Source organism: Anomaloglossus baeobatrachus, chromosome 5 (genome assembly GCF_048569485.1).
Source record: "Anomaloglossus baeobatrachus isolate aAnoBae1 chromosome 5, aAnoBae1.hap1, whole genome shotgun sequence".
In the NCBI taxonomy this organism is placed as follows: Eukaryota; Metazoa; Chordata; class Amphibia; order Anura; family Aromobatidae; genus Anomaloglossus; species Anomaloglossus baeobatrachus.
In genome coordinates this window covers 125,008,059-125,034,712 of record NC_134357.1, presented here as the reverse complement: position 1 = coordinate 125,034,712, position 26,654 = coordinate 125,008,059, and the positions used below count along the sequence as shown (strand labels likewise).

General features: G+C 50.0%; 1 protein-coding gene across 2 annotated transcripts in view; it reads right to left on the bottom strand.

The window, feature by feature from the left end:
• Positions 1–26,654, bottom strand: part of ZSWIM8 (zinc finger SWIM-type containing 8) — a 177,517-nt gene that overhangs the window by 63,027 nt on the left and 87,836 nt on the right. For both annotated transcript variants that reach the window (XM_075348847.1, XM_075348846.1), the window contains exons 8-10: positions 21,008–21,209; positions 1,677–1,852; positions 520–1,570 (exon numbers count right to left, since the gene is read on the bottom strand). In XM_075348847.1, coding sequence (XP_075204962.1) covers positions 520–1,570; positions 1,677–1,852; positions 21,008–21,209 — 1,429 coding nt within the window. The remainder of the gene's footprint in view (positions 1–519; positions 1,571–1,676; positions 1,853–21,007; positions 21,210–26,654) is intronic.

The following is a 26,654-nucleotide window of genomic DNA, read 5'->3' as shown; positions in this document are numbered from 1 at the left end:
TTTGCACAACTTTAGAGGGGTATAGTACCATCTGGAATACACTTTATAATATGTCTCCTGAAGAGAAGCACAGGTTCCAGTAGCACACTTTTTTTCCCAGAGCTTGTTTCCATGTACTTATAGGGAATTCCTTGTGCAAATCTTTCTCCCAATTATTTAGGTTTAGATTTTCTTCCAAATTCATAATCTTCATTTAGCAAGGAATATATGTATATTACTGGTTTTCCAAATAATTTGGTTTAGTGGATTATTCAATAAATTTATTAGGGGTTTAGGAAGCTGAAATCTAGGTTTTTTGTTTGTAAGAAAATGTTCTATATGGTACCAAATTTTCTTCTCTTTACTTGGGATGTTGAATTTACTTTGCATGTTTTTGAAGGGCAAGATTTTGTTATTTTCTATTAGGTCGAGAAAATTGTTTATGTTGTATTGTTTCCATTTTATTATGTTTATTTTGTGAGTCAGAATTTCTACAAATACTTTGATAACTGTACATTGCAATGTTAAACATTTTATTACCTCCATTCTGTTCTCCTGGTCCAGGGGTTTTATTCCTGAAAATATATCCTGTTCTTCTTCTGTTCCTTCTTCTGCCTTCTCATCTTCATTTTTAGCTGCCTCTTGTGGGTTTAAGTAGTAGGCTTGATAGTCATCGTCTTCCTCGCCCTTTTCATGGCTCTTGCCTTCCTCTGCTACTTTGCCGTCTCCTCCACCCCCACCTATTGCTCCATCCACTGCCACAACAACATCTGTCTTTTGGATTTTTCCCTCCTCATCATCTGCAACAATTGGATCGCCTTCTCCACTGCCACTAGCCGCAGATGACTCTACTAGTGCATCTGCCTCAGGTTTAGGAATCGCTGTATTGATAACAGATGATTCTAGGCCTTCAGAGTAGTAGACACCTCCCTCGTCCTCAAAGTTATCCCTATATCGTCTACTGAGAGGTGATTCAATGAAGCTGAAGGTATTACTGGCTTCAGCTCCAAGTGCCATGCTACTATCATCAAGACTCATCTCTGCCATGTCTGGTTCTAGGGAGCTGTCCTCACTACTCATCCTGCGCTTGCCACTGTGCTTGTTGGCCAGACATTTACTTGCTGGTATCTTCGTTTTGTTGACTGTAGATTTATACATTGCTTTCTCTCCTCCCTCGGTGGAAAGTCTCCTCAGAACTCTTTGAGGCACTTCAGATGCCACTTTCCTTTTGCCCACAAGTTCCTTCGGACGTACAGACATCTCCTGTGAAGAAGGACGTGATCTATCACCAAAAAGCAAGCAGCTTTCATGGCCTTGTGCACGTCCACCTTCACACACGGCCTCGGAGCACTGCAGACGGCAGGTTCTCTGTTGAAAAGCTTTGACCCAACAGAAAGAGTTCTTCTTGTCAGTGCTGCAATAAGTGATTCCTGAAATTGGGTATGCCTCCTCCCAATTGAAGTAGCATGCTTCTACTGCTGGTTTAAAGCCTTGGAACAGTTTGTCTAAAGACTTTTTATGCTGGCCCCTCTTCACATTCTCAATGACTTTTAGCTGCCACTGACGTAACTGAGCACAGAGATCCCGTCGTCTGTTATACATCAAATGTAGAAAAAACAAAAGAGAACAAAAAAATGAATGATTTAAAGTAAAGAAAGCTGTAAGAAAGACAGGTGCATTGTAGAAGTGCCAATTACCTATGAGGGCTAATGGTAGGATCTAACACAGCCAACCTCCAGAGGACAACCATCTCGTCACACATACTAGCACAGGCATGAGCAGCAACCTCCGACTGCCCATTACTGCGACCTGTATGTCCACTAGCACTGCTGTGAGATGCTGATGTCCGCACATTGTACCACCAACCTGTTATCTGTGGATACAAATCAAAGGGTTGTTAGCTAACAGAAATATAAATCACACTGCTCTTTCTGCAAACCCCATCCATCCCCCCCAAAGCTAGATTTCCTTTACATCCTAAGCATTTGCCTATTTATTAAAGAGGTTGTGCCACTTCAAAAAATCTTGGCCACCGACTGCAATTTGTTTTTTAAAAAAAAAATTGTGCTTTGCTTTACTCACCCACCCCAGGTCCAGCTCAGTCTCTCCTAGGACTGCTCCAGGGGTCTGCCATGGTCTGCAATAAGCAGTACCGTATTTTTCGGACTATAAGACGCACCTGACCATAAGACGCACCCTGGTTTTAGAGGAGGAAAATAGGAAAATAAAATGTTAACCAAAAAATATGGTCATGACACACTGTTATGGGGCGAGGATCTGCTGCTGACACTGTTATGGGGGTAATGTCCCCAAATTCTCTACTAAGGTACCCCATTCTGATAAGGATCCTCCTGCCTTGTATATGATCCTGCTCATATACCCCATATATATAATAATATACCCCCCAGCCATCCTGCTCATGATATACCCCCAGCCATCCTGCTCATGATATGCCCCCATCCATCCTGCTCATGATATGCCCCCATCCATCCTGCTCATGAAATGCCCCCATCCATCCTGCTCATGATATGCCCCCATCCATCCTGCTCATGATATGCCCCCATCCATCCTGCTCATGATATGCCCCCATCCATCCTGCTCATGATATGCCCCCATCCATCCTGCTCATGATATGCCCCCATCCATCCTGCTCATGAAATGCCCCCATCCATCCTGCTCATGAAATGCCCCCATCCATCCTGCTCATGAAATGCCCCCATCCATCCTGCTCATGAAATGCCCCCATCCATCCTGCTCATGAAATGCCCCCATCCATCCTGCTCATGAAATGCCCCCATCCATCCTGCTCATGAAATGCCCCCATCCATCCTGCTCATGAAATGCCCCATCCATCCTGCTCATGAAATTCCCCCATCCATCCTGCTCATGAAATTCCCCCATCCATCCTGCTCAAGATATGCCCCCATCCATCCTGCTGATGATATGCCCCCATCCATCCTGCTCATGATATGCCCCCATCCATCCTGCTCATGATATGCCCCCATCCATCATGCTCAAGATATGCCCCCATCTATCCTGCTCATGAAATGCCCCCATCCATCCTGCTCATGATATGCCCCCATCCATCCTGCTCATGATATGCCCCCATCCATCCTGCTCATGATATGCCCCCATCCATCCTGCTCATGATATGCCCCCATCCATCCTGCTCATGATATGCCCCCATCCATCATGCTCAAGATATGCCCCCATCCATCCTGCTCATGAAATGCCCCCATCCATCCTGCTCATGAAATGCCCCCATCCATCCTGCTCATGAAATGCCCCCATCCATCCTGCTCATGAAATGCCCCCATCCATCCTGCTCATGAAATGCCCCCATCCATCCTGCTCATGAAATGCCCCCATCCATCCTGCTCATGAAATGCCCCCATCCATCCTGCTCATGAAATGCCCCCATCCATCCTGCTCATGAAATGCCCCCATCCATCCTGCTCATGAAATGCCCCCATCCATCCTGCTCATGAAATTCCCCCATCCATCCTGCTCAAGATATGCCCCCATCCATCCTGCTCATGAAATGCCCCCATCCATCCTGCTCATGAAATGCCCCCATCCATCCTGCTCATGAAATGCCCCCATCCATCCTGCTCATGAAATGCCCCCATCCATCCTGCTCATGAAATGCCCCCATCCATCCTGCTCATGAAATGCCCCCATCCTGGTAAATGGCGTGTATCCTGTGGAAAAAAAAAAATAAACGTTTATACTTACCCTTCCTCACTCCCTGAAGCACCGATCTCGGTCTCAGCTGCAGCGCCGCTGTGTGGAGCCGTCACCGGTGTCTGCAGCATCGCGTCTTCCTGTCTGTGCCGGCGGTAAGCTGATCGATTCTGGTGGATACTAGCGGCGCGCACAGCGATGACGTCATCGCGGTGCGCGCCGCTAGTGTCCAGATCAGCTGACCGCCGGCACAGACAGGAAGACGCGATGCTGCAGGGGGGCGGCTCCACACACGGTGACGGGTGAGTACACTGATTCACTGCACCCCGCGCTGATAATGATGCACGGGGGGCAGTGAATACAGCCGCACATGATCACTCCAGGCTGTAGTTGCCAGGGGTGATCACGGCCGGCTGCTAATTATGCACGCACCCCCCCCCCCCGCCCATCACCCCGCCCACCTGTCAGCGCCGGTTTCGCTGAGAGATGATGGGCGGGAGGATGGGCGTGCATATGTAATGAGCGGGCCCACGTGGTCACGGCAGGCTGTTACAGCCTGCTCGTGACGCCGATGACCCACTGCACCGCGGCACCCTCATTCCCCGCAGCCTTATAGTCAGACCATAAGACGCACCCCCCACTTTCCCCCAACGTTTGGGGGGGAAAAAAGTGCGTCTTATGGTCCGAAAAATACGGTAAGTCTGCTAGCGTCAACAGCACAGAGGCAAATTATTGGGCTGAGTGATTCTGCCCGTGTAGATAGATGTCAGTGATGTAGCTAATAATACACCAGAAGCAGTGACGGAGAATCAACGGTGCACCAGGGTACGGTGAGTAAAGCGTGGGTGTGGGGTGTTTTTTTGGGGTTTTTTTTCAATGCATGGGGACCAGGATTTTCTGACAGGAGACAACCTCTATGATATACTGGTATTTAAACTTGCAACCATTAGACTGTTAATCCTTATTTAACTCGCAGAATGAGGTGAGAACTCCTTACAGAACATAAGTGAGTACACCCACATCTTTTAGGTATAGCTGCTTAGATGAAAACCAGCTGTAGACGAGTAGCTCAATGACTGCTATTTAATAATTAGATGAAATCACTCACATCTGATAAGACGGGATAGTTGGTGGACACTGACGATTTCATGTCCCAATATCATAAAGACATATGTGAATACAGATAGCTTCCTAGGTGCTAAAAGTTAGTAGTTGGAAAGATCTTGAAATGCACTACCAAAGCAGAAAATCGTAAAGCTGAGGACAAAAGAGCGCAAATGCAGTACAGTGTGCAGGATATTACACTCACATATTAGGGGTTGTAATAATAGTCACAACCCTTATGAAGGCTTTAGGTAATGGAGGCTACTGCAGCCCCACGTGGGTTGAATTAAAGTGCTGGAGAGGAGAAACTGGTTTAGTGCCGCGCTGCTGCCAAATGAAAATACTGTTAATAAAAAAAAAAAACTTTTTTATTTCATAGGTCTACGCGTTTCAGGGATCAAGTCCCCTTCTAGAGGACAACAAAGAAAAATCAACAATATACGATCTATATTGTTGATTTTTCTTTCTTGTCCTGCAGAAGGTGACTTGTTCCCTGAAACGCGTAGACCTATGAAATAATTTTTTTTTATTATTAAACAGCAGTATTTTCATTCAACAGCAGCGTGGCATTAAACCCGTTTCTCCTCTCCAGCACTGAAGAAGCAAATAATTTAAAAGGGAATCCAGGAGACGATATGTGAATAGTTGCGGGTTATGATTAGTCATCTTAGTACACAACTAACTATATAGTGGCATTATAAAACTCTTGTGAAATAGGAGAAAATAATTGCCATTTAAATATTATTTCACAATGGCTGTAAGGCTGCAATAAGCCCAATGTAATTAGGAATGGACATTTTCATGGTAAATCAGTGCTACTTAAAATGCGCCAGCTATCCCCTCCCCCCAGGATCGTCAACCGTCACTTTACACATCCTGTCATTTTCTCCAGTCACTATTTTGTGTTACATCATGTATTATACTCCAATCACCAACAGAGCTGCAGTCCGTATTCCAATGGCATATCATGTCTCATATTCCAGAGCTGCACTCCCTATTCTGCTCTTACATCATGTGTTAAACTTCAGTCACATCTAGGGCTATTCATTGGTTTCATTGTGTATACTCTAGTCACACAGACATGCAATCACTATTCTGCTCTTATGTCAGGTCTTACACTCAAGTCACATCGAGAGCTGCAATAACAACACCTAACTACATTGTGTGCAGAATTATTAGGCAAATGAGTATTTTGATCACATGATACTTTTTATACATGTTGTCCTACTCCAAGCTGTATAGGCTTGAGAGGCAACTACCAATTAAGTAAATCAGGTGATGTGCATCTCTGTAATGAGGAGGGGTGTGGTGTAATGACATCAACACCCTATATAAGGTGTGCTTAATTATTAGGCAACTTCCTTTCCTTTGGCAAAATGGGTCAGAAGAGAGATTTAACGGGCTCTGAAAAGTCCAAAATTGTGAGTTATCTTGCAGAGTGATGTAGCAGTCTTGAAACTGAAAAATTTTGAAGCGTGATCACCGAACAATCAAGCGTTTCATGGTAAATAGCCAACAGGGTCGCAAGAAGCGTGTTGGGCAAAAAAGGCGCAAAATAACTGCCCATGAATTAAGGAAAATCAAGCGTGAAGCTGCCAAGATGCCATTTGCCACAAGTTTGGCCATATTTCAGAGCTGCAACGTTACTGGAGTATCAAAAAGCACAAGGTGTGCCATACTCAGGGACATGGCCAAGGTAAGGAAGGCTGAAAAACCACCACCTTTGAACAAGAAACATAAGAAAAAACATCAAGACTGGGCCAAGAAATATCTTAAGACTGATTTTTCAAAGGTTTTATGGACTGATGAAATGAGAAAGACTCTTGATGGGCCAGATGGATAGGCCAGAGGCTGATCAGTAAAGGGCAGAGAGCTCCACTCCGACTCAGATGCCAGCAAGGTGGAGGTGGGGTACTGGTATGGGCTGGTATTATCAAAGATGAACTTGTGGGACCTTTTCGGGTTGAGGATGGAGTGAAGCTCAACTCCCAGACCTACTGCCAGTTTCTGGAAGACAACTTCTTCAAGCAGTGGTACAGGAAGAAGTCCATATCGTTCAAGAAAAACATGATTTTCATGCAGGACAATGCTCCATCACATGCATCCAACTACTCCACAGCATGGCTGGCCAGTAAAGGTCTAAAAGAAAAAAAAATAATGACATGGCCCCCTTGTCAACTGATCTGAACCCCATAGAGAACCTGTGGTCCTTCATAAAATGTGAGATCTACAGGGAGGGAAAACAGTACACCTCTCGGAACAGTGTCTTGGAGGCTGTGGTGGCTGCTGCATGCAATGTTGATCATAAACAGATCATGCAACTAACAGAATCTATGGATGGTAGGCTGTTGGGTTTCATCATACAGAGAAAGGTGGCTATATTGGTCACTAATTTTTTTTTTTTTCCATGTCAAATGTTTATTTCTAAATTTTATGCAGTTATATTGGTTTACCTGGTAAAAATAAACAAGTGAGATGGGAATTTATTTGGTTTTTATTAAGTTGCCTAATAATTCTGCACAGTAATAGTTACCTGGAAAAACAGATATCCTCCTAAGATGACCAAATCTAAAAAGAAGGGAATTTTGTTTACTTACCGTAAATTCCTTTTCTTCTAGCTCCTATTGGGAGACCCAGACAATTGGGTGTATAGCTTCTGCCTCCGGAGGCCACACAAAGTATTACACTTTAAAAAGTGTAACCCCTCCCCTCTGCCTATACACCCTCCCGTGCATCACGGGCTCCTCAGTTTTGGTGCAAAAGCAGGAAGGAGGAAACTTATAAATTGGTCTAAGGTAAATTCAATCCGAAGGATGTTCGGAGAACTGAAGACCATGAACCAAAAGAACAATTCAACATGAACAACATGTGTACACAAAAGAACAAACAGTCCGAAGGGAACAGGGGCGGGTGCTGGGTCTCCCAATAGGAGCTAGAAGAAAAGGAATTTACGGTAAGTAAACAAAATTCCCTTCTTCTTTGTCGCTCCATTGGGAGACCCAGACAATTGGGACGTCCAAAAGCAGTCCCTGGGTGGGTAAAAGAATACCTCGATAAAAAAGAGCCGAAGACGACCCCCTCTTACAGGTGGGCAACCGCAGCCTGAAGGACTCGCCTACCTAGACTGGCGTCTGCCGAAGCATAGGTATGCACCTGATAGTGTTTTGTGAAAGTGTGCAGACTAGACCAGGTAGCTGCCTGACACACCTGCTGAGCCGTAGCCCGGTGCCGCAATGCCCAGGACGCACCCACGGCTCTGGTAGAATGGGCTTTCAGCCCCAAAGGAAGCGGAAGCCCAGAAGAACAGTAGGCTTCAAGAATCGGTTCCTTGATCCACCGAGCCAAGGTTGACTTGGAAGCCTGCGAACCCTTACGCTGGCCAGCGACAAGGACAAAGAGCGCATCTGAACGGCGCAGGAGCGCCGTGCGAGACACGTAGAGCCGGAGAGCTCTCACCAGATCTAACGAGTGCAAATCCTTTTCACGTTGGTGAACTGGATGAGGGCAAAATGAAGGTAAGGAGATATCCTGATTGAGATGAAAAGGGGATACCACCTTAGGGAGAAATTCCGGGACCGGACGCAGAACCACCTTATCCTGGTGAAAAACCAGGAAGGGGGCTTTGCATGACAGCGCTGCCAGCTCCGACACTCTACGGATCGATGTAACTGCCACTAGAAATGCCACCTTCTGCGAAAGACGTGATAAAGAGACATCCCGCAGCGGCTCGAAAGGTGGTTTCTGAAGAGCCGTTAGCACCCTGTTAAGATAACAGGGTTCCAGCGGACGCTTGTAAGGTGGGACTATGTGGCAAACTCCCTGCAGGAACGTGCGGACCTGCGGAAGCCTGGCTAGACGCTTTTGAAAAAATATGGATAGCGCCGATACTTGACCCTTGAGAGAGCCGAGAGACAAACCCTTGTCCATTCCGGATTGAAGGAATGAAAGAAAAGTGGGTAAGGCAAAGGGCCAGGGAGAAAAAAACCCTATCAGAGCACCAGGATAAGAAGATCCTCCAAGACCTGTGATAGATCTTGGCGGACGTTGGTTTCCTGGCCTGTCTCATAGTGGCAATGACATCTTGAGATAACCCTGAGGACGCTAGGAGCCAGGACTCAAAGGCCACACAGTCAGGTTGAGGGCCACAGAATTCAGATGGAAAAACGGGTGAAGAGACCATTCCCCCGCGTCCATGCCCTGTCGGCTGAGAAAATCTGCTTCCCAGTTTTCTACGCCCGGGATGTGAACTGCGGAAATGGTGGAAGCTGTGGCTTCCACCCACTGCAGAATTCGTCGGACTTCCTGGAAGGCTTGACGACTGCGAGTGCCGCCTTGGTGGTTGATGTATGCGACGGCAGTGGCGTTGTCCGACTGGATCCGGATCTGCCTGCCCTCCAGCCACCGATGAAAGGCCAATAGGGCTAGATACACTGCCCTTATCTCCAGAATATTGATCTGAAGGGATGACTATCGGAGTCCAGGTTCCCTGAGCCCTGTGGTGGAGAACAACCGCCCCCCACCCTGACAGGCTCGCGTCCGTCGTGACCACAGCCCAGGTGGGGGGTAGAAAGGATTTTCCCTGCAATAGAGAGTTGGGAAGGAGCCACCACTGAAGTGACGTCTTGGTTGCAAGGGAAAGAGAGACGTTCCTGTCGAGTGAAGTCGACCTCCTGTCCCATTTGCGAAGAATGTCCCACTGGAGTGGCCGCAGATGGAATTGCGCGAAGGGCACTGCCTCCATCGCTGCCACCATCTTCCCCAGGAAGTGCATGAGGCGCCTCAGGGGGTGCGACTGACCCCGAAGAAGAGATTGCACCCCTGCCTGCAGCGAAAGCTGCTTGTCCAGCGGTAGCATGACTACTGCTGACTGAGTATGAAACTCCATCCCAAGGTACGTCAGTGATTGGGTCGGTGTCAACTTAGATTTTGGGAAGTTGATGATCCACCCGAACTTCTGGAGAGTCGCCAGAGCGACGGAAAGGCTGTTTTGACACGCCATCTGAGAGGGTGCCCTGACCAGAAGATCGTCTAAGTAGGGAATCACCGAGTGGCCCTGAGAGTGTAGGACCGCCACAACAGATGCCATGACCTTGGTGAACACCCGTGGGGCTGTCGCCAGGCCGAAAGGCAATGCCACGAACTGAAGGTGTTCGTACCCGATGGCGAAACGCAAAAAGCGTTGATGTTCGGGTGCGATCGGCACATGGAGATAAGCATCCTTGATGTCGATCGATGCTAGGAAGTCTCCTTGTGACATCGAAGCGATGACAGAGCGGAGAGATTCCATCCGAAACCGTCTGGTGCTCACATGTCTGTTGAGCAGTTTGAGGTCCAGAACGGGACGGAACGAGCCGTCCTTCTTTGGCACCACAAACAAGTTGGAGTAAAAGCCGCGACCATGTTCCTGGAGGGGAACAGGGATCACAACTCCTTCTGTCTTCAGAGTGTTCACCGCCTGAAAAAATGCATCGGCTCGCTCGGGGGGCGGAGATGTTCTGAAGAAACGAGATGAGGGACGAGAGTTGAACTCTATCCTGTAACCGTGAGACAGAATGTCTCTCACCCATCGGTCTTGGACATGTGGCCACCAGGCGTCGCAAAAGCGGGAGAGCCTGCCACCGACCAAGGATGCGGCCAGGGGATGCCGAGAGTCATGAGGAGGCCGCCTTGGAGGCAGTGCCTCCGGCGGTTTTTTGGGGGCGTGCCTTAGACCGCTACGCAAAAGAGTTCCTCTGGCCCTTCTCTGGCCTGTTGGACGAGGAGGATTGGGACTTGGCTGAGGGCCGAAAGTACCGAAACCTCGGTTGTATTTTCCGTTGCTGAGGTCTCTTCGGTTTGGACTGGGGTAAGGACGAGTCCTTTCCCTTGGATTCCTTAATAATTTCATCCAATCGTTCGCCAAACAAACGGTCGCCAGCAAACGGCAAACCGGTTAAGAACTTCTTGGAAGCAGAGTCTGCCTTTCATTCGCGTAGCCACATGGCTCTGCGGACTGCCACCGAATTAGCGGATGCTACCGCTGTATGGCTAGCAGAGTCCAGGACGGCGTTCATGGCGTAGGACGAAAAAGCCGACGCCTGAGAAGTCAAAGACGCAACTTGCGGAGCAGAGGTACGTGTCACCGCATTAATCTCAGACAAACAAGCTGAGATAGCTTGGAGTGCCCACACGGCTGCAAAGGCCGGGGCAAAAGACGCACCTGTGGCTTCATAGATGGATTTCACCAGGAGCTCTATCTGCCTGTCAGTGGCATCCTTGAGCGATGAGCCATCTGCAACTGATACTACAGATCTAGCCGCCAGTCTAGAGACTGGAGGATCCACCTTGGGACATTGAGCCCAACCCTTAACTACGTCAGAGGGGAAGGGGTAACGTGTGTCATTAAGGCGCTTAGTAAAGCGCTTTTCCGGAAAAGCTCTGTGCTTCTGGACAGAATCTCTGAAGTTGGAGTGATCGAAAAACGCACTCCGTGTACGTTTGGGAAACCTAAACTGGTGTTTCTCCTGCTGCGAAGCCGACTCCTCTATAGGTGGAGCTGGGGGAGAGAGATCTAGCACCTGGTTGATGGACGATATAAGGTCATTTACTATGGCGTCCCCTTCAGGTGTATCAAGATTGAGAGCAACGTCAGGGTCAGAGCCCTGAGCTGCGACGTCCGCCTCATCCTCCAGAGAGTCCTCAAGCTGAGACCCTGAGCAGTGTGAGGAAGTCGGGGAAGATTCCCAGCGAGCCCGCTTAGCCGGTCTGGGACTGTGGTCCGTGCAGGAGTCCTCCACGTGAGACCTAGGGGCCACCCCGGGAGCACGCTGCGGCGCAGACCGAGAGGTGCCTGGAGGCGATGATCCAACAGTGCCTGGGGCCTGTGTAAGGACCGGTCTGGACTGCAAGGCTTCTAGTAGCTTGGCAGACCATTTGTCCATAGACTGAGCCATGGATTGTGAAAGTGACTCAGAGAGTTTCTCAGCAAAAACTGCCAACTCTGTCCCTGCCGCCTGGACAGGGGAAGCAGGAGGGTCTGCCTGAGCCGAGGGGCCCACTAGTGACCGAGGCTCCGACTGGGCAAGTGCAACAGGGGTCGAGCATTGCTCACAGTGAGTGTAGGTGGAACCCGCAGGTAACATAGCCCTACAAGAGGTACAGGTTGCAAAAAAACCCTTTGCCTTAGCGCCCTTGCTCCTTGTGGACGACATGCTGTTGTCTCCTAGGAGAGTTATCACTGAGGGTATATAGCCAAAAGCAAACAACCCGGCCGACAGAGAAAATATATACAAATGTATATATATATACTCCGGCACCCTAGGGGGACCAGCACCGGGTGACCGGTGTGGCTTACCGACCGCCCAAAGCGGAGTGTGTGTCCACCAGATTCCCTGCCTTAGGTCTCCCAGAGTTCGTTCCTGAAATCCTCCACCGGCAGAATGTTGTATAAAAATGGCTGCCGGAGCTCTCAGGGGAAGAGGGAGCCGTGGGCGGCGACTATTAAAGTGCGGCAATCTGGGGCCCTACAGTGATCAGTGAGGGGGGGGGAGGACACCTAAGTATGCTCCAGCCCTCACTGCCGACGTCAGGTCGACCGTCCCGCCCTTACCCCTGACTGGCAGGCCCGGGGGCGGGAGTTATGGTACTAGGCCGCAATGAAGCCGGGGACTAGATTTAATACCGCGGCCGACAAACAGGCGCGGTCGGCGCGGAAGTCCCGGTCTTCACAAACCAGCAGCTGCTGCAGCGTCTGTGAAACAAGCGCTCCATGCACCGTCCCCATGGGGACACAAAGTACCTTTTGATGCAGGGCCTTGTCCCTGAGGATACAATAGACTCCTGTCCGGCAGATTCCCACAGGGGCTGCGGCAGGAGCCCGGTCCCAGTGAATGGATGACCGGTTAGGATCCCACTTCATCCAGAGCCTCTAAGGGATGGTGAAGGAAAACGGCATGTGGCTCCAGCCTCTGTACCCGCAATGGGTACCTCAACCTTAACAGCACCGCCGACTTAGTGGGGTGAGAAGGGAGCATGCCGGGGGCCCTGTGGGGGCCCTCTTTTCTTCCAACCGATAAAATCAGCAGCTGCTGCTGACTAAAATGGAGATGCATGAGTGGATGTGTGCCTCCTTCTACACAAAGCATAAAACTGAGGAGCCCGTGATGCACGGGAGGGTGTATAGGCAGAGGGGAGGGGTTACACTTTTTAAAGTGTAATACTTTGTGTGGCCTCCGGAGGCAGAAGCTATACACCCAATTGTCTGGGTCTCCCAATGGAGCGACAAAGAAAATCCCACTCCAACTTCCAAAAATATTAAGCTTTGATATTTATGAGTCTTTTGGGTTGATTGAGAAAATAGTTGGTGATAAATAATAAAAAAAAATCCTCTAAAATACAACTCGTCTAATAATTCTGCACATAGTGTATAAGTATCTATCCATTTTATTGTTTGTCTTATTGTGATTCTTAGGGGTACTTTGCACGTTGCGACATCACTACTGCGATATCGTCGGGGTCAAATAGAAAGTGAAGCACATCCGGCGCCGGTAACGATGTCGCAACGTGTAAAGCCTAGATGCACCGATAAACGATCGCAAAAGCGTCGTAAATCGGTGATCTGTGTAGCGCCGGACATTTTCATAATGTCGCACCAATAGTAGATACTTCGCTGTGTGTGAAGCCGCAGGAGCGAGGAACATCTCCTTACCTGCCTCCACCGCCAATGCGGAAGGAAGGATGTGGGCGGGATGTTTACGTCCCTCTCATCTCCGCCCCTCCGCTTCTATTGGCCGCCTGCCGTGTGACATCGCTGTGACGCCGCACGACCCACCCCCTTAGGAAAGAGGCGGGTCGGCGGCCAGAATGACGTCGCGTGGCAGGTAAGTGCGTGTGAAGATGCCGTAGCGATAATGTTCGCTACGGCAGCTATCACAAGATATCACATGTGCGACGGGGGCGGGTACTAATGCGTTCGGCATCGCTAGCATCGCCTAGCGATGTCGCAGCGTGCAAAGTATCCCTTAGGCATTGTGTTGAGGGTGTGATTTGGAAGTGTGATTTATGCCCATAAAAATGAATGTTTCTTCAGATTAGTAGGGCAGCGCTATATCATGTGTGTGTCACACCGTAATGATGACGTGGCAACAGCCCAACTAAATGAAAGAGGCGTCAAGATGGCAGCAGGTAGAAGGTTTGCAGGTCTCTGGTACGGAGGCCACAGACTAAAAAATGACATTTTTGTGTACTCACCGTAAAATGTCTTCCTTGGAGCCTTTCATTGGGGGACACAGACAGTGGGTATTATGATGTCTCCAGGGAGGCGTGACACTAGATTTGCAAAAGTGTTAGCTCCTCCCCCCACAGCATATACCCTAGCTAGGCAGGAAACTAGCTCAGTTTGGTGTAAAAGCAGTAGGAGAAGAACAACGAAAACACAAGGATGGGAGCTGTGTCCCCCAATGAATGGCTCCAAGGAAGACATTTTACGGTGAGTACACAAAAATGTCATTTCCTTTCTCGCCTTTTCATTGGGGGACACAGACAGTGGAACGTCCCAAAGCAGTCCCTGGGTGGGAACTGAACCATTAACAGTGTATAACATCAGACTAAGAGCTGACTAACAACTGGAACTGCAGTGAACACATATCAAAACACTGTCGAAAACCGAGCAGTGGCCACTTATAAATGGGCCACTGCCGCCTGAAGGACTTGTCTTCCAAGAGCAGCATCCGCGGAGGCATGCGTATGCACTCTGTAGAATTTTGTAAACGTGTGCACACTGGACCAGGTAGCGGCCTTGCAAACTTGGGCCGCCGAAGCCTGATGTCGGATAGCCCAGGAAGCACCCACTGCTTGCGTAGAGTGGGCCCGCACAGATTGAGGGGGAACAGAACCTCGTGCTTTGTATGCCTCACAGGTGGCAGTCCTAATCCATCGAGAAATCGTGGATTTAGAAGCCGGATTGCCCTTTTTGTGTCCTTGTGAGAGGACGAAGAGGGCATCGGACTTGCGCAACGGTGCTGTTCTGGAGATTTAGATCCGCAGAGCCCTGACAAGATCTAGAATGTGAAGGGCTTTTTCAAAAGAGTGGACCGGGACCGGGCAGAATGACGGCAACACTATGTCCTCGTTTAAGTGGAAAGAAGATACGACCTTCGGGAGAAAAGCGGGGGAAGGCCGAAGGACCACCTTATCATGATGGAAAATCAGGTAAGGTGAGCTACAGGAAAGAGCTGCTAGTTCGGACACTCGCCTGATAGAGGTAATGGCGACTAAAAAGGCAACCTTCCAGGACAGTCGTTGAAGAGAGATTTCTCTCAGAGGTTCGAAGGGAGGAAGCTGAAGAGCTCCGAGAACCAGATTCAGATCCCAGGGATCTAAGGGGTGGCGATAAGGAGGGACCAAATGCGCCACCCCTTGAAGAAAGGTACGGACCTGAGGGCGAGAAGCCAGCCGCTTCTGGAAAAATACTGACAAGGCAGAAACTTGTCCTTTAAGGCTATGTGCGCACTGGGAAATGAAATTTCCTTGCGTAAATTCTGCAGGCTCTCAAAGATGTTATCACCTGCGGAAAAAATCCGCACCAAATTCCGCACCAAAATCCGCATGCGGATTGTCGCGTTTTGTTGCGGATTTGGTGCGGAATTGGTGCGGTTTTTCCGCAAGCTGTTCCCTGCGAGATTTTTACATTAGATTAGGGAAAACCCGCAGCTACCTGCGGAAAAGAAGTGACATGCACTTGTTTTTGCTACGGGATTTCCGCAGCAAAACATGCAGCTGTCAAATTCTGCCTAGTGCGCACAGGATTTTTTTTCTCCATAGGATTTGCTGGTGATTCACTGCAGAGATGTTATGAACATTTTCTGCAGCGAAACAAGCAGCAAATCCGTGGAAAATCCGCGGCAAAATCCGATAAGTGCGCACATAGCCTAAGGGTACTGAGAGCTAGTCCCGAGTCCAGACCGTCTCGCAAAAAGGCAAGAACATTAGGGATTGAAAAGGTAAGGGGCGACCGATTATGACGGTCACACCAGGAAAGATAGGTCTTCCAGGTCCTGTAGAAGATACTGGCGGAGAAGGGCTTCCGAGCATTAAGCATGGTATGAACTACCTTAGAAGAAAGACCTGATTTTGCTAGAATCAAGGATTCAAGCGCCACGCCGTCAAATGCAGCTGTGCTGTATTCTGGTGGAATATTGGACCTTGCGACAGAATATCCGGGCGGTCGGGAAAACGCCAGGGAGTGTTGCCGAGCAGTTGGAGAAGCTCTGGGTACCAGGCTCTCCTGGGCGAGTCCGGGGCCACGAGGATCACCGGGATTCCCTCCGCTTTGATTTTCTTGATTACTCTCGGAATGAGAGGAAATGGAGGGAAGATGTACGGTAGGCGGAACTGCACCCACGGAAAGACTAGGGCGTCGGAGCCGATCGCTAGCGGGTCTATATGAAGGGACGTATTTTGGCATTCATTCGAGATGCCATGAGGTCCACATCCGGGAGTCCCCAACGAAGAGTGATCTGATGGAACACTTTGTCTTGGAGGGACTATTCCCCTGCCGCTAGACCTTGCCTGATGAGAAAGTCTGTGGCCCAGTTGTCTACCCCTGGGATATGGACAGCTGAAATAATGGGGATGTGCTTCTCTGCCCAAAGAAGAATCCTGGATACTTCCTTCATCGCTGCCTTGCTGAGAGTTCCTCCCTGACGGTTGATGTAAGCCACGGCCGTGGCATTGTCTGACTGCATCCGAACAGGGAGGCCCAATAGTAAGGGTTGAAAAATTCTGAAGGGCCAAAAATATGGCTCTGATCTCCAGAACATTGATGTGAAGGGAGCGCTCGGAAGGAGACCAGCGTCCGTGAACAGTGTGGTGGAGAAACACCACCCCCCAGCCTATCAGGCTGGCATCCGTCGTAACTACTTGCCAGTAGACCGGGCGGAAGGACTTCCCTTGAGATAGGGATGAGGCTTGAGTCCACCAGACGAGGGAGCTGAGCGCAGACCGAGATAGGCGGACTGACCTGTCTAGGGAAGCTGGATTCTTGTCCCAGGAGGATAGAAGATCCAGTTGTAGAGGGCGCAGATGGAATTGGGCAAAGGACACGGCTTCTATGACCGTCACCATCTTGCCTAACACTCTCACACCATTCCGAAGGGATGTGTGATGGCGAGAGCGGAGGGATTGGGCGGCCCGGATCAGGGAAGACCTCTTGTCCTCTGGAAGAAAAACCCGGGACTGAGCCGTGTCTATCAGCATACCTAAAAAGGTGATGCGCTGATGAGGAATGATGGATGACTTGTTGAAGTTGATAAGCCACCCTAGCCTTCACAGCGTGTCTAGGCAAATCTGCACGCTTTCTGAGCACACTTGAAGAGAGCTCCCTTTGACAAGAAGGTCGTCCAAATAGGGAATGACCAGGATGCCTCTGGGGTGTAAAATGGATATGACGGCCGCCATGACCTTTGTGAAGACCCGAGGCGCAGTGGCCAGCCCAAAGGGGAGGGCGCTGAATTGGCAATGACTGTGTCCTACGGCAAAGCGAAGGAACCGTTGATGATAGACACATATGGGAATGTGTAAATAAGCATCTTGAACGTCTATGGAAGCTAGGAATTCTCCAGGTTCCATGGCGGCTAGCACTGCTCTCAATGATTCCATTTGGAAAGTTCGAATCCGTACGGATCTGTTCAGCCGTTTGAGGTCCAAGATAGGGCGGACAAAGCCATCTTTTTTTGGGAACGACGAAAAAGGTTTGAATAGAAACCTTTGCCGCGCTGTTCCAGGGGCACTGGAATGATAACATTTGCTTTCTGTAAAGAGGCTATGGCCTGAAATAAGGCCTGGCTTTGCGTTTTGGACTTTGGAAGACGAGAACGCAGAAACCTGTTGGCCAGCAGGGAATGGAAATCGATCTTGTAACCTGAGGTGACGATTTCTCAAACCCAAGCATCGCGAGTGTGGTCTAGCCAGATATCCCGAAAAAGCAGAAGCCGCCCTCCAACAGGAGTCGGATCTGAGGGATACCTGGCGTCATGCTGAGGGGGCCTGTACAGAGCGAGGTTCTTTGGGTTTAGGTTGCTTGGCGTGGGAACGCCAAGAAGAGCCCCTTGAGGGACCGGATCCTCGATCTGAGCGTTGGGACGATCCTTGGGCTGATGGTTTTTGGGGGGCAGGCCGAAAGGACTGCTTGCGCCAAGGAGATTTTTTAAAATTCCTGGATACAGGCCGCTTTTGAGGTAGAATGGTACTTTTACCACCCGTCGTCTCAGATATGAGTTTGTCCAGGGATTCTCCAAACAGACGCAGGCCATGGAAGGGGAGTGTGGACAGGGATTTCTTGGAGGCACTGTCCGCATTCCATATTTTTAGCCAAAGGACTCTGCGGGCAAAGACAGCATTGGCCGCCGATAGGGCTGACAAACTAGCTGCATCTACGGAGCTGTGAAGAAAATAATTAGAGGCTAGAGAGAAGAAATCAAGGATCTCAAAAGCCGCCGGGGGAATATTACAAGAGCGAAGCATCCTGCGTAGGTTCTTGCTCCACACCCCCATAGCTCTCGCGACCCATGTTAAGGCAAACAGGGGGCGAAGAGAGGAGCCCGAAGCCTGGAAAATAGATTTCACCGCAGCATCAACTGCGCGGTCGGACGAGTCCTTGAGAGACGCATTGTCTGAAACAGACATGACCGTGTGTTTAGCCAGTCTGGATACTGGCAGATCCACAACGGGGGGGTACTGACCAGGGCTTAACCATTTCAGAGGGAAAGGGATAAACGAATGAAGAGAAGGGTTTTTTATTAAACCTTCTATCAGGGTGATCCCACCGTTTAGATATAATTTGCCGAAAAAACGGATCCTGAGCAAAGGATTTAGGAGGCTTCTTGGCCCGCTTGATTGCCGACTAAGAAGTCGGGTCAGGAGGCTGATCAGAGATCGATAGAGAGGGATTGACAGCCGAAATCAGTGTCTTCTATATGCCTAGACTCAGAAAGGATATCTGAATTAGAGTCAGAGTCTTGGGAATCGTGACAACTAAAAGTCACAGAGCCCGGGTCAGACTGACCATAGTCCGAGTCTGAAGAGGCGTAAAGGTCGCAATGGCGCCTTTTGGAAACAGCCTTTTTACGTTCTGGGGAAGAGGGACCAGACGAAGCAGGCGGGCTCCTCTGAGGGAGCTGAGCCGGGGGAAGGCTGTGGGAGCCTGAGGACGGCTGGGATATCTGAGCGGCAAGGTCATCTAACCTTTAGACATTAGAAGAGCCCATGCTGGCATTAAGTCATCAGACGGGGGAGCTGCCTGGCCGGTGGCCATAGCAGAATCCAGAGACTGCCCGGCATCCTGGTCCGGCAACGGGGTCTGTTGTGACAAGGTAGAAGGGGCATCGCAGCCCCGGCATAGTGGATAGCTTCGGCCATTAGAAAACGAGCGTCCACAGGTGGTACAGGCATAGTACAGGTCCATAGAGGATGCCTGGGAAGCTTTATCACCCTTGCGCGCATGTCAGCAATAGAGTCCTATAGCCCTATAGGGGTAGAGTTATATGAGTGAGGAGCCACTAGCAGTATTATAAAGTGACTGCTATGCAGAGCTGGTATATACCGTAGCAAAATGGCATATACTGTCAAACAGCCAGCATATACCTGCAGGTAGAGCCAGTATATACCGCTAATAGCTGATATACATCACTAGCCAGCAGACACACACCGCTAGAGAGACAGCGATATACCGCTGAGCAGAGCGGTATATAGTGCTGCAGAAGTGTAGAGCCAAGTCTGCTCCCCACGTGGAAAATGGCGTCCAGTATTCCTGGCAGCCTGGAGGAGAGAGATTGCCCCCGGAGGCTGATTGGTCTCAGGGCTGGGACTAAGTGTGACGGCCAAATCGGAAAGGAGCTGCTCCTGAGTGAGGGAGCGGCTTCCAGAGCAGTGAGAGGGGGCGTTGCTAGAATGCAGGCCGAAGCCGGGGGGCTAAATTAATGATGCTCCCCGGGATCACGGCCTGCATTGCCCCACCGGCGCCGTTCCAGGCGGCGGTTTGGATGCAGGGGACAGATGACTCGTCGTCTCCCTACCTGCTCCTGGCTCCGTCTGAAGACGCATCGGTTTTGGATGCGGGGATCTCAGGGACGCATCTTCGGCTCAAGGCTGAAGCAGGTCCTCGGCTCTGCTAGCCCTCTGGAGCTACCTTGGTGTGAGGTGCTTCCAGGGAGCCTGGAGGGGTACGCAGACCTGACCACTTGGGCGCGAGGGAAGACTGACGGCTTGTGCATGCCAAGTTTCCTCTGCCCGTACACGGGGGGGAACGGGGGTGGCAAGGCACCCTGGTATTGCCCCATATCAAAAATAGAATGAATAAGAAAAAGAAAACAAAATAAAAAGTAAAAATAAAAACAAAATAAGCTGGCCTGAGGCACCTCTGGTGGAGCTCAGTCCAGACATGTCAGCCTCCCTGCTGACACTAGAAAAAACTGAGCTAGTTTCCTGCCTAGCTAGGGTATATGCTGTGGGGGGAGGAGCTAACACTTTTGCAAATCTAGTGTCACGCCTCCCTGGAGACATCATAATAGCCACTGTCTGTGTCCCCCAATGAAAAGGCGAGAAAGGAACATCTTGACCAGGGTCCCACAAAGCTTTTTGCTCAACTCTAATACTCACCTTCTGGATCCCCAAAGCTCCTGTTAGGCAGCAGGGGGCATTAGGCGACTGCTTCAGCCAATCAGCCATTGCCAATTGTCTGCAGTGGTTACGTTCCTTCTGAGACAAGAGAAACAGTCTCCTGTCTCTTTCTATTAGCTTCAAAATAAGGCTAAGTTCATGTGTCTTGTAATCATCCGCTAGAACGGATCCTAGATATCCGTTGGGGAAAAAAGTTCTGGAAACACAACTTTTTTGTCCGTTGTTAAATAACTGATGTCTGCTGGATCCATTTATTTAACACTGGAGTATATGGAGAACGGATTTGTTAATGGATTAGGCATCTGTTTTTCTTGCATTTGTTACAAATCCGTTTTTTTCTTACAGGATAAAAAAAAATGGATAATTGTGACAACGTATCTCTGCAGGATCTGTTCTAACAGATGATTACATGATACATGAACTAAGCCTTACATGACCGCTTCAGTTAATCAGGAGCCATAGATCCTCTATAATGCTTTTGGTGTATTTCAACAAAATTGCTTTAACCAGTAAGACTATGTTCAGATGTTGCAGAACCTTTTAATAAATTGACTGCATACAGAATCTTCAAAAGCATAACACATACCTGCTCATAAGTCAGACACTGTTCAGTGAGGATCTCCAGTAAGGGGGCTGCATTCGTATCTCGTCTCTTGAACATCTCCCGAACAATGGACAACAGATTCCATATACCTTCTGGTTCCCTCCCTCTTAAAGGGCGCAGGAGACAAGCCCATTCTGCTGCAGCCGGAGGTTCAGTAGATGACAGATACATAGAATTTACATCACTGTTTAGGTAGGAAAAGAGCAGTGGTGAGACAACGGTTACTCAACACATTCATCGTTCATTTATTAGTTCTTATTAAAAAGGGATTATTATGATAAATTTGCAGGATTGCAATGTGCTTATAAAATACAAACAACTTTGCAAGTTACAGGTTATTAAAAATTGCAAAAACCACAGCTCTAAATTTAGCCAATGTGAATAGGTGCTAACTGCTAAAACTAAACGAAACACAAACAAATGGATGCAGCAGCACTCTGTAAGGCTGCTTTCACACCTCCGGTTTTAGCAGAGCCAGCCAATCCGGCTCTAAAACCTATGCAACGGATGCGGCGACAAAACCGCATCCTTTGCATACGTTTTTGACATGCGGACCGTCCGGTTTTTGACGCTTGCGGCACGCTACTGAGCATGCGCAATGGAAAAAACGCATGCGGCGTCCGGATGCGGTGTTTGCCGCGCAGGACGCCGCATGCGGCGTCCATAGGCATGCATTGCAAATCCGATGTGGCGCGATGCGGCCGATGCGGGTTTTTTTGCCAGACAAAAAAAGTGCCAGGCAACGTTCCATCCGGCCGCAGCATCGGCTAAATCTGCCGCATGCGGCAAAAACCGGACAGAACGCAAGCCCATGCGGCAGAATCCGGCACTAATGAAAGTCTATGCATAAAAACCGCAACCGGCGGGAAAAAAAAAACGGTTGCGGTTTTTCTGCAAAGCGCCGGATTATGCTGCACAGGAAAAATCGGATATGTGAAAGCAGCCTTAGTGCCAAGACACCTGCATACCTAAAAAAGTGAAATTTAAACTGCATTAATGCTATATAAAATATACTTAAAAGAAGGGAATTTTGTTTACTTACCGTAAATTCCTTTTCTTCTAGCTCCAATTGGGAGACCCAGACAATTGGGTGTATAGCTTCTGCCTCCGGAGGCCACACAAAGTATTACACTTAAAAGTGTAAAGCCCCTCCCCTTCTGCCTATACACCCCCCGTGCATCACGGGTTCCTCAGTTTTAGTGCAAAAGCAAGAAGGAGGAAAGCAAATAAATTGGTTTAAAGTAACTTCAATCCGAAGAAATTTCAGAGAACTGAAACCATTCAACATGAACAACATGTGTACACGAAAAAACAACAGCCCGAAGGGAACAGGGCGGGTGCTGGGTCTCCCAATTGGAGCTAGAAGAAAAGGAATTTACGGTAAGTAAACAAAATTCCCTTCTTCTTTGTCGCTCCATTGGGAGACCCAGACAATTGGGACGTCCAAAAGCTGTCCCTGGGTGGGTAAAATAATACCTCGTAATAGAGCCGTAAAACGGCCCGTTCCTACAGGTGGGCAACCGCCGCCTGAAGGACTCGTCTACCTAGGCTGGCATCCGCCGAAGCATAGGTATGCACCTGATAGTGTTTGGTGAAAGTGTGCAGGCTCGACCAGGTAGCCGCCTGGCACACCTGCTGAGCCGTAGCCTGGTGCCGTAAAGCCCAGGACGCACCCACGGCTCTGGTAGAATGGGCCTTTAGCCCTGAGGGAACCGGAAGTCCAGAAGAACGGTAGGCTTCGAGAATTGGTTCCTTGATCCACCGAGCCAGGGTGGATTTGGAAGCCTGTGACCCCTTACGCTGACCAGCGACAAGGACAAAGAGTGCCTCCGAGCGGCGCAGGGGCGCCGTACGGGAAATGTAGATTCTGAGCGCTCTCACCAGATCTAACAAATGCAAATCCCTTTCACATTGATGAACTGGATGAGGACAAAAAGAAGGTAAAGAGATATCCTGATTGAGATGAAAGGTGGATACCACCTTAGGAAGGAATTCCGGAACCGGGCGCAGCACCACCTTGTCCTGGTGAAACACCAGGAAAGGAGCCTTGCATGACAACGCTGCTAGCTCAGACACTCTCCGAAGTGATGTGACTGCTACTAGGAAGACCACCTTCTGCGAAAGGCGAGAAAGAGAAATATCCTTCAAAGGCTCAAAAGGTGCCTTCTGAAGGGCCATCAGAACCCTGTTCAGATCCCAGGGTTCTAACGGCCGTCTGTAAGGAGGGACAATGTGACAAACCCCCTGCAGGAACGTGCGTACCTGAGAAAGCCTGGCCAGACGCTTCTGAAAGAACACAGAGAGCGCTGAGACTTGTCCCTTAAGGGAGCCGAGCGACAAACCTTTTTCCAATCCTGATTGAAGAAAGGAAAGAAAAGTGGGCAATGCAAATGGCCAGGGAGAAAATCCCTGATCAGAGCACCAAGATAGGAATATCTTCCACGTCCTGTGGTAGATCTTGGCAGACGTTGGTTTCCTAGCCTGTCTCATAGTGGCAATGACCTCTTGAGATAACCCTGAAGACGCTAGGATCCAGGACTCAATGGCCACACAGTCAGGTTGAGGGCCGCAGAATTCAGATGGAAAAACGGCCCTTGAGACAGCAAGTCTGGACGGTCTGGTAGTGCCCACGGTTGGCCCACCGTGAGATGCCACAGATCCGGGTACCACGACCTCCTCGGCCAGTCTGGAGCGACGAGGATGGCGCGGCGGCAGTCGGCCCTGATCTTGCGTAAGACTCTGGGCAACAGTGCCAGAGGAGGAAACACATAAGGGAGTTGAAACTGCGACCAATCCTGAACTAAGGCGTCTGCCGCCAGAGCTCTGTGATCGTGAGATCGTGCCATGAATGCCGTGACCTTGTTGTTGTGCCGGGACGCCATTAGGTCGACGTCCGGCATCCCCCAGCGGCAACAGATCTCCTGAAACACGTCCGGGTGAAGGGACCATTCCCCTGCGTCCATGCCCTGGCGACTGAGAAAGTCTGCTTCCCAGTTTTCTACGCCCGGGATGTGAACTGCGGAGATGGTGGAGGCCGTGGCTTCCACCCACATCAAAATCCGCCGGACTTCCTGGAAGGCTTGTCGACTGCGTGTTCCGCCTTGGTGGTTGATGTAAGCCACCGCTGTGGAGTTGTCCGACTGAATTCGGATCTGCTTGCCTTCCAGCCACTGCTGGAACGCTTTTAGGGCAAGATACACTGCCCTGATCTCCAGAACATTGATCTGAAGGGAGGACTCTTGCTGAGTCCACGTACCCTGAGCCCTGTGGTGGAGAAAGACTGCTCCCCACCCTGACAGACTCGCGTCCGTCGTGACCACCGCCCAGGATGGGGGTAGGAAGGATTTCCCCTTCGATAATGAAGTGGGAAGAAGCCACCACCGAAGGGAAGCTTTGGCTGCCTGAGAGAGGGAGACGTTCCTGTCGAGGGACGTCGACTTCCTGTCCCATTTGCGTAGGATGTCCCATTGAAGAGGACGCAGGTGAAACTGCGCGAAAGGGACTGCCTCCATTGCTGCCACCATCTTCCCTAGGAAGTGCATGAGGCGCCTCAAGGGGTGTGACTGACCTTGAAGGAGAGATTGCAACCCTGTCTGCAGTGACCGCTGTTTGTTCAGCGGGAGCATCACCATCGCTGAGAGGGTATGAAACTCCATGCCAAGATATGTCAGCGATTGGGCCGGTGTCAGATTTGACTTTGGAAAATTGATGATCCACCCGAAACTCTGGAGAGTCTCCAGAGTAGCGTTGAGGCTGTGTTGGCATGCCTCTTGAGAGGGTGCCTTGACCAGCAGATCGTCTAAGTAAGGGATCACCGAGTGACCCTGAGAGTGGAGGACCGCAACTACTGTAGCCATGACCTTGGTGAAAACCCGTGGGGCTGTCGCCAGGCCGAACGGCAGTGCCGCGAACTAAAGGTGTTCGTCTCCTATGGCGAAGCGCAGGAAGCGCTGATGCTCTGGAGCAATCGGTACGTGGAGATAAGCATCTTTGATATCGATCGATGCAAGGAAATCTCCTTGGGACATTGAGGCGATGACGGAGCGGAGGGATTCCATCCGGAACCGCCTGGTCTTTACGTGTTTGTTGAGCAGTTTTAGGTCCAGGACAGGACGGAAAGACCCGTCCTTCTTTGGAACCACAAACAGGTTGGAGTAAAAACCGTGACCCTGTTGCTGAAGAGGAACCGGGACCACCACTCCTTCTGCCTTCAGAGTGCCCACCGCCTGCAGAAGAGCATCGGCTCGCTCGGGAGGCGGAGATGTTCTGAAGAATCGAGTCGGAGGACGAGAGCTGAACTCTATCCTGTAACCGTGAGACAGAATGTCTCTCACCCAACGGTCTTTTACCTGTGGCAGCCAGGTGTCGAAAAAGCGGGAGAGCATGCCACCGACCGAGGATGCGGTGTGAGGAGGCCGTAAGTCATGAGGAAGCCGCCTTGGTAGCGGCACCTCCGGCGGTCTTTTTAGGACGTGACTTAGACCGCCATGAATCGGAGTTCCTCTGATCCTTCTGAGGCCTTTTGGACGAGGAGAATTGGGACCTGCCCGCACCCCGAAAGGACCGAAACCTCGACTGTCCCCTCCTCTGTTGGGGTATCTTTGGTTTGGCCTGGGGTAAGGATGTTTCCTTTCCCTTGGATTGTTTGATGATTTCATCCAATCTCTCACCAAACAAACGGTCGCCAGAAAATGGCAAACTGGTTAAGCACTTTTTGGAAGCCGAATCTGCCTTCCATTCTCGTAGCCACAAGGCCCTGCGTATTGCCACCGAATTGTCGGCTGCAACCGCCGTACGGCTAGCAGGGTCCAGGACAGCATTAATAGCGTAGGATGCAAATGCCGACGTTTGAGAGGTTATGGACGCCACTTGCGGCGCAGACGTACGTGTGACTGCGTCAATTTGCGCTTGACCCGCTGAGATAGCTTGGAGTGCCCATACGGCTGCGAATGCTGGAGCAAAAGACGCGCCGATAGCTTCATAGATGGATTTCAACCAGAGCTCCATCTGTCTGTCAGTGGCATCCTTGAGTGAAGCCCCATCTTCAACTGCAACTATGGATCTAGCCGCCAGTCTGGAGATTGGAGGATCCACCTTGGGACACTGAGTCCAGCCCTTGACCACGTCAGGGGGGAAGGGATAACGTGTATCCTTAAGGCGCTTGGAAAAACGCTTATCTGGACAAGCTCGGTGTTTCTGGACTGCCTCTCTGAAGTCAGAGTGGTCCAGAAACATACTCGTTGTACGCTTGGGAAACCTGAAACGGAATTTCTCCTGCTGAGAAGCTGACTCCTCTACTGGAGGAGCTGAGGGAGAAATATCCAACATTTGATTGATGGACGCGATAAGATCATTCACTATGGCGTCCCCATCAGGAGTATAATAATAATAATAATTTTATTCATTTATATAGCGCTATTAATTCCATAGCACTTTACATACATTGGCAACACTGTCCCCATTGGGGCTCACAATCTAGAGTCCCTATCTGTATGTCTTTGGAGTGTGGGAGGAAACCGGAGTACCCGGAGGAAACCCACGCAAACACGGGGAGAACATACAAACTCCTTGCAGATAGTGTCCTTGGTGGGATTTGAACCCAGGACCCCAGCGCTGCAAGACTGCAGTG